The 8431-nt window shown below is 45.8% G+C and overlaps 1 protein-coding gene across 1 annotated transcript; it reads left to right on the forward strand.

Annotated features, from left to right (window-relative positions):
* Positions 1–6465: 6465 nt before the first annotated feature.
* On the forward strand, positions 6466–8229 carry LOC133219222 (coiled-coil domain-containing protein 146-like). The gene is made up of 2 exons (XM_061366392.1): positions 6466–6740; positions 7878–8229. Exons 1-2 carry the CDS (start codon positions 6534–6536, stop codon positions 8079–8081), a joined length of 411 nt encoding a protein of 136 aa, XP_061222376.1. The 5' UTR covers positions 6466–6533; the 3' UTR covers positions 8082–8229.
* The last annotated feature ends 202 nt before the right edge of the window (positions 8230–8431 follow it).

Raw genomic sequence — 8431 nt, forward strand, 5'->3', positions numbered from 1 at the left:
GAACGGAAGCACTCGTCTGACAGCCTGACCTGGTCTCAAGGGAGGTGTGTTGCCTACCAGGGGCACGGATCAGGCATGTGGCAGAGAGGCTGCCTGCTCTGGTAAATCCCACGGGCTATTACCCACTTCTACTGATACATGTGGGTACTAGGGATATAGATAGCAGTAGCATGGGGAACATAAAGAAGGACTACAGAGCCCTGGGAGAGGTGGTTAAGGGCTCTGGAGCTCAGATAGTCTTTCTGTCAATTCTCCAGGATACAGGGGAGGACCTAAAAAAAGCTAGGAGGATTGGCCAGGTTAATAAATGGTTAAAAGTGGTGTCATAGTCAGGGGTTTGGGTGTCTTGAACACGGGACCCAAGTTCGTAAGCCAGGTCTAGTGGGGGCTGGTGGAGCTGGTCTTTGGTAGGAGGCTTGCCAGACTGGACAAGGAGGCTTTAAACTAGATGTGTTGGGGAAGGGGGGCGTCATTCCATCCCATCACCCAGTCAGTTGTCAGCACCTATAATAATGCTCAGAGCATATGATATGATAGGCATCACAGAAGCACGGTGGGATGGCTCCTATGACTGGAGTGTTGGAATGGAAGGTTACAGACTCTTTATAAAAGACAGGCCTGGCAGACATGGAGGGGGAGTTGCCCTTTATGTTAGGGATAGGCTGGAGAGTATGGAACTCTGTCTGGGGACAGGTGAGCAGTCGACAGAGAGTTTGTGGGTCAGGGTTAAAGGGAAAACAGCGATGGGAGACATTACTGTGGGGACCTGTTACAGACTGCCTGATCAAGGGGAACGTGCGGATGAAGCACTCTACAGACAGATAGGAAAAGCCTCGCCCTCCCAGGCCCTTGTTCTCATGGGGGACTTCAACCACCCTGACATCTATTGGAGGGACGGTACGGCCCGGCACAAGCAATCCAGGAGGTTCCTCGATTGTGTGGAAGATAGCTTCCTTCTGCAAGTAATAGAGGAGCTGACAAGGAGAGGTGCCATGCTTGACCTCGTGCTCACCAACAGGGAAGGGCTGGTTGGAAATGTGACGCTCCAGGGCAGCCTTGGATGCAGCGATCACGAGATGGTCGAATTTGAGATCCTCAGGACAGTGAGAAGACCGTGCAGCAAGCTCACTGCCCTGGGCTTCAGGAGAGCAGACTTTGGCCTCTTCAGGAACCTGCTTAGTAAGGTTCCATGGGATATAGCCCTAGAGGGCAAGGGGGCCCAAGTCTGTTGGTTGATATTCAAGGATCACCTGCTACAAGCTCAGGAGTGTTGCATCCCAACTAGAAGGAAGTGCAGCAGGAGGGCCAGGAGACCTCCTTGGATGGATAAGGAGCTGCTGAGGAAACTTTGAAGGAAAAAAGAGGCTTATAAAAGGTGGAAGCAAGGACAGGCAGCCTGGGAAGAGTACAGGGATGTTGTCTGGGAAGCTAGGGACCAGGTTAGGAAAGCTAAGGCCCAGTTAGAATTAAACTTGGCTAGGGATGTTAAGGATAACAGGAAGGGATTCTGTAGGTATGTAGCGAATAAAAAACAGACTAGGGACAATGTAGGCCCCCTCCAGAAGCTATCGGGAGAACTGGCTACCCTAGATTTGGAGAAGACTGAGGTTCGGAATGACTGCTTTGCCTCGGTCTTCACTGGCAAAGGCTCTGACCACACCACCCAAGTCTTGGAAGGCAGACGTAGGGACTGTGAGAATGAAGACCTTGGGCCCACTTAGGAGAGGATCTGATTTGAGACCATCTTAAAAACCTGAACGTGCACAAGTCCATGGGACCTGATGAAATCCATCCACGGGTCCCGAAGGAGCTGGTGAATGAAGTAGCTAAGCTGCTGGCCATCATATTTGAAAAATCATGGCAGTCAGGTGAAGTTCCGGATGACTGGAAAAAGGGAAATATAATCCCCATTTTCAAGAAGGAGAAAATGAATGACCCAGGGAACTATAGACCAGTCCGTCTCACCCCTGGGCCTGGCAAAACCTTGGAGCAGATTCTCCTGGAAGGCATGCTAAGGCACATGAAAAACACCAAGGTGTTTGGCAACAGCCAGCATGGCTTCACTAAGGGGAAATCCTGCCTGACCAATTTGGTGGCCTTCTATGATGGGGCTACAGAACTGATGGACAGCGGTAGAGCAGTTGATGTCATCTACCTGGACTTGTGCAAAGCGTTCAACACTGTCCCACACGACATCCTTGTCTCTAAATTGGAGAGACATCAATTTGATAGGTGGACTATTCGGTGGATAAAAAACTGGCTGGACGGCCACACACAAAGAGTTGTGGTCAGTGGCTCAATGTCCAGCTGGAGACCAGTAACGAGTGGTGTCCCTCAGGGATCGGTGCTGGGACTGGTCTTGTTCAACATCTTTGTGGCTGACATGGACAGTGGGATTGAGTGCGCCCTCAGCAAGTTTGCCGATGACACCAAGCTGTGTGGTTCGGTTGATACGCTGGAGGGAAGGAATGCCATCCAGAGGGACCTTGACACGCTTGTGAGGTGGGCTGATGCCAACCCCATGAAGTTTAACCATGCCAAGTGCAAGGTCCTGCACCTGGGTTGGAGCAATCCCAGGCACAGCTACAGGCTGGGCAGAGAAGAGATTCAGAGCAGCCCTGCAGAGAAGGATTTGGGGGTGTTGGTCGGAGAAAATGAACATGAGCTGGCTTCAGTGTGCGCTCACAGCCCAGAAAGCCAACCGTATCCTGGGCTGCATGAAAAAGAGTGTGACCAGCAGATCGAAGGAGGTGATCCTGCCCCTCTACTCTGCTCTTGTGAGACCTCACTTGGAGTATTGTGTGCAGTTCTGGTGTCCTCAACATAAAAAGGACATGGAACTGCTGGAACAAGTCCAGAGGAGGGCCACGAGGATGATCAGGGGACTGGAGCACCTCCCGTATGAAGACAGGCTGAGAAAGTTGGGGCTGTTCAGCCTGGAGAAGAGAAGGCTGCATGGAGACCTCATAGAGCAGCCTTCCAGTATCTGTAGGGGGCCTACAGGGATGCTGGGAGTGGACTCTTCATTAGGGACTGTAGTGACAGGTAACGGGTTAAAACTTAAACAGGGGAAGTTTAGATTGGATATAAGGATATAAGGAAGAAGTTCTTTACTGTGGGGGTGGTGTGACACTGGAATGGGTTGCCCAGGGAAGTTGTGAGTGCTCCATCCCTGGCAGTGTTCAAGGCCAGGTTGGACAAAGCCTTGGGTGACATGGTTTAGTGTGAGATGTCCCTGCCCATGGCAGGGGGGTTGGAACTTGATGATCTTAAGGTCCTTTCCAACCCTAACTATTCTATGATTCTAAAATGGACAATATACTACAAGATGAATGATATTTCAAGGAGAACTAGTTAAGCTTGTATAAACAGTGCTTTTTTGGCAATGTCTTATTTTGAGAGCGTAACTTACGGTAATGTTTTTTTTTAGAAAATACATATATCTGCATTCAGTTGCCAAAAATATATTTAAGAGAAAACAGATGGTTTGCCTGCCTGTGTGTGTGTTTATGAAGTACACAGGAAATACTTCCAATCAAATAAATAAGCTTCACAGTCAATGGAGAAAGTGATGCAGTTTCTGAATTGATTAACCTTAGCAGTCAGAATTTTTGAATTATCACGGGAAACATCAAAAATGCTGACAATTGATGTCAGCATTAACCTTAAAATGAAGAAATTGTAATGCTGTGGAGAAAACTTAATCCACTGCTGCTCTTCCTCCTCAGGATACCACAGTGTTTGCTATAGCTGTTGTCACCTGAATAGCACCTAATGCTTTCAAGTAAGATGGGGTTTCTTCTTTCCCTTCCTATGTTCCTACTGTTATCTGCTGGTTTTATTTTCTCACTTCTACCTTTAATCTCTATTTCCTTCACAACTGTAAAAGTTAATTCACACGTCTAGAGTTTGTTATGTAAAACTCATTATTCCCTGAGCTGTCCATCTGGCTGTGCACATTAGAGACTGTTTCTACAGAGATCCAGGTTGAATTCCTAGAAGCACAACATGTTCCTCAGAAACCACAAAGCTGGCTCATTCAAAGTACTTCAGGTAATAACTCAGTACAGTTTATTCTGCCACTTCAACCCTGATACATAAAAGCTTGATGCAAAAGCCTAAGTGTCTAAAAACACCATTATGCTTTCTTCAGCAGGCTCTGAATTAAGACAGAGGGCCTGATGTATTCTTGATACCATCTGCCAGCTTTGCTAAATGGAAAAAGAAGGTCTTCGTTTAAAAAAACCCAACAAAACACAACCTGAATTCTTATCTCTGCCAAGTGAAATTAATGTTATAACCCATTTCTGACTCTTGCTTCCTTCTGCTTGCTCAATGAAACCAAATTGTGAATTTCACTTTCTATTTATACTTGGTTTCCTTTTCTGATCACCATGTTCAGTTAGTTTGGATTTCTAGAGCCAGGCTGAAAGTGTGTGCAGGCACAGGGGCTGATCCTGATTGAGCAACCTCCAGGACAGGGATGTGAAACTAAAACTCCTAGAAAAAATGATTAAAGTTTTCCTTTCTTTAATCAGGAATCTGTTCTTGCCTTCATTCTCCCTCGAACTTTTAGCCGGAGTGAGTCTAGACCATAGTCAGGTAAATCATCAGAAGTTGTAGCAGCCCTGCTGATCACACTGCAGTCAGCATCAGCATTTTTTTTCCTACTAACAACAATTTTTGTGTTGATTGTGTGCCCACCATCCCTTTTCAGACAGCTCATGTGGCAGGAATGACAAAATCACACCAAGAAACAAGCATGGGGCTGATGAGGGATTGCCCCCTGTCCTGGCATGGACGAGTCTAACTTACCTTTCAGCTCTCTCAAGCAGAACAAAGCTTCTTTCATGGAAAAAAACATACAAAGCCATAAATCATCAAAGTGTTCCACATCAGGAAATTATACTCGAGACTTTGTATGAAGAATGAATATCTGAAATAATTATTTAAACGCGTGACAGCCTGGCAAACAGCTCATGACTACTTTGGGAAGTACTGCTTACTGAGGGCAACCTCTTTTCCCGCCATTCCAGCAACAGAGGGTTTATTGTCATCATGTCTAGACAGTTGCTTCCTTGAAGAATATTTTCAGCCAGTCAAACACAAAATACATAAATAAATTGTTGTCCTCAAGGAGGTGGCTGGTATGTTTATTAAACCCTCTAGGAAACATAAGTAAGATGCAATTAGAAATATACTGGCAGTAAAAATAAAGGCTGTGATTCAAGGTTGGTGGAATAAAATACCTTCATTTCAATGTGTGAGAGTAACATTTTGTTCGGTGTCTTTAATCACAGAATATCAAAATAAATCAGAGTAGTTTCACTGAAGTCAGTCAGCATCTGTTACAGATGCCAGCGCTTCACGAACGTGCTTTGCTATGCTTTGTTTAATAATTAATCATAAGAAATAATCTTTTAACTACCAAGGAAAAAAAATCCGTCTTGCTATTCGTACTCATGTGGAACAGCACCTTCGCTATTTAAATACCTTCACTGAAGTCAATAACATGCTCAAGCCAGTAAAGTATTTCAACTCAATGAGGCTTCTGAAACAATTAAGGTATTCCTCAAAGCCAAGGAAGGAAGAGAACGGGACCTAGTGAAGTCCCTGACTGTCATCCAAGTGGCCTTTTTGTTTCCGCTGGTTGTCCCTCAGTGGCCCAGGCTCTGAGGCTCCTTTGTTCCTTCCACAGGCTAACCCCTGCTAGCGCTGATGAAAGCTCTGTGAGTGCACACTGTCTCAACAGCTGCTGAAGGAGCTCTTTGCTCTGCATTTATACTTCCAGCTACAGCCTCAGTAGGACTCATCAGTACTGTTTAGAGACTTGTCCTTTTTTCCTTTGTGATCGTACAGTTTTGACTTCATTTTGCATTGCAAGAGGACGGTGTTGGTACACTGCAACAGGCTTCCAGTTCCTTTGGGAACAGGTATAATAGTGCATTTATCAGCAGATGGTTCAAATTTCTTTAACTTTTTAGGTGTCTTTTCATTGCCATTCTTCTTGTAAAATATAGAAGAAATAGCGCAAATGCATTCTTTCAAAATGTAAGGCTACAGCAAGGTAAAGTGGGGACTACAGACAGGGGCAGCACGAGATGAATGAATCAGTTGAATTTCATCTCACTGACTTTCAACTGGTTTAAAACCAAGGTTCTAGTAGGAGTTTTGTCCAGGCTCCCTCTAGTTAATGAGGAAAGTAAGAACTCCAGAAGGCAGTTGATTCAACCTGAGTGTGACACTTTATGGTGCATTTTGCCCCAGGCGGGATGCTGAGTCTCCTGTCCCTTTCCATCTACAGTTATGCCAACTGGGAATGTGCAGCTAGAGGCCTGGTGGAAAGTAAGACCATCCCTTTCTGTGTCTGCCTCCAATTAGATCATGTACAATGTAATATGGAACGGATCCCTGAGGAAGGATGGGAGTGTCCTGCCCAGCAAGTGTCTTTAGGGAAGCCCTAAAGAAAATGTAATTGTTATTTATTCCAGACAAACAACACGAAGAAGAAGATAAAGGCAAGAACCCAGAAGATGATGGCTCTTGTTGCAGAGTTATCCATGCAGCAAGAGTTTGCCCTGAAACTCCAGCAGGAAGTGAGAGACAAGGAACAATTTTTGATGATTGTTTCATCAAGGATAGATCAAGGCCTTCCCCCTCCTGAAGAAACAGAGAATGAGTGCTTGAAGATACTACACAATGAGAAGATGCAAAAAGAAGCAGCTGAAGCCAGAGCTAAAGTAAGTTTTTGCCACACGTTGCAATTAATCTCTTTTCACTGCTCTAGCTTGTCTTTTGGAAAGAGCTGTGCTCACTTGCTGCGTAACTGGTTGCTGCCAAACACAGAGCTCCAGGACTCTGGAGATGATGGCACAGGCAGAGATAACTACTGAAGTGGTACACTGCAGTCCAACAACACCACTTAGAACTGGCCCTTGAATCTTGGGGAGACAGTACACTAAAAGGAAAACTCACCTTCGGTTATTAACGTAATTTGTGAGATCCTGTTGAGGGCTGAAGGGTGCATCCTGTGTTCCACTTGTTTTCAAGGTAAAGCTGCAGAAGGTGGGTGTGGGCTTCAGGAAAAACAAATTTAGTGTCTTCCACACACCAGAGGCAGTGAACATCAGATGAGAAGTAGCAAGAAACCAGACTGCTGGGCAAGGCACTGAGGGGAGGCAGGGCAGTGTAGCAAAGAGTGCTTCAAATTGTACCCTGCTGGGTACTTTCCTCTGTGGTTGAGACCATCAGTGATCCCAAAGAAGAAAAAGCAGTATCAAGGAGAAATGCGCATATAGAGGGAACTCTCGCTGATGGGAAATTAGCTTTGCTGTACGACTCCGTTACTTGATCATTGCAAGGGACCTGAAAGGTGCACAAAGCTGGGAGAGGTACACACTGTGCATACACTTACAAGAACCTGAACTCATACAGAAGTGCTGCAGTAAAATTGGGTTTAGGATAGCAAACTTCTCTGTCATTAACACTTCTCATGCTATGATTTGGTTTCCTTTCAGTGCTGTGGATACAGCAGGTATGTCCGTGTATGCAGGTATGTCAGTGTAAATAAAGCCATTTTGAAAAATAAAAACTATCATCTTGTTCCCAAGATGTTCTGTGACACTTCCTACAAGTTTTAAAAGTTCATCTAATCTGTTTTCTTCACAAATACCAAAAACATTAAAGGCTCAAACTGCTTAGTATTTGAAAGGACAAACACATCTACATAGTCAGTAACTCATGCTTTTCTTCTAATCCCACTCTGGGCATCCTGGTTTGCTAAGGATTAGACAAGGCACTTCCTCTGCAAGGCATCCTGTACACTGGCTGAAGAGAGCACCGCAGTGTGAAGTACATAACCCCTGTTTGTTCCACAGCGCGCTGCAGAAGAGGAACAAGCTGCAGCACCCAGATACATCCGCACGACAGCCGAGCCACTGCCCACTGCCTACACCCCCAGTGACGAGCACAGCTTCCCGCTGTCGCGGCCCTACGGTGCTCTGGCTCCCTTCAAACCAACTGAGCCTGGGGCAAACATGAGGCATTTCAGGAAACCTGTGGTGAAGCCAATCCAAGTCTGAACAGGCAGCACCTGAGACAGCAGAGACATTGCTGGCTGCTGAATCTCAAAGGTCAACAGCATTTACACTACACTGAAAGCATGTCTGTTACCATTCAGCCAAGTTAAATACTGACCACAAAGTAGCTGTTAATGTCACAAGCACCGTGACTCCATGTCTTGGTTTAAACCCTGTCGGCAAGTCAGCCACACAGTCCACTCCCTCACTCTCCCCCGCCTTTCTCCAGCAACAGCCCCCAGCTCCTGAAGGGACAGGGAGGAGAATCAAAAAAAATGTAACTCCCACGGGCTGAGAGAAGAACAATCCGGTAACTAAGGTATAACACAAACCACTGCTGCTGCCACCAATAA

The sequence above is a fragment of the Neopsephotus bourkii genome, unplaced genomic scaffold (genome assembly GCF_033783945.1).
Source record: "Neopsephotus bourkii isolate Nb327-2 ecotype Australia unplaced genomic scaffold, CSIRO-AGI_Nbou_v1 NB_1328, whole genome shotgun sequence".
In the NCBI taxonomy this organism is placed as follows: domain Eukaryota; kingdom Metazoa; phylum Chordata; class Aves; order Psittaciformes; family Psittacidae; genus Neopsephotus; species Neopsephotus bourkii.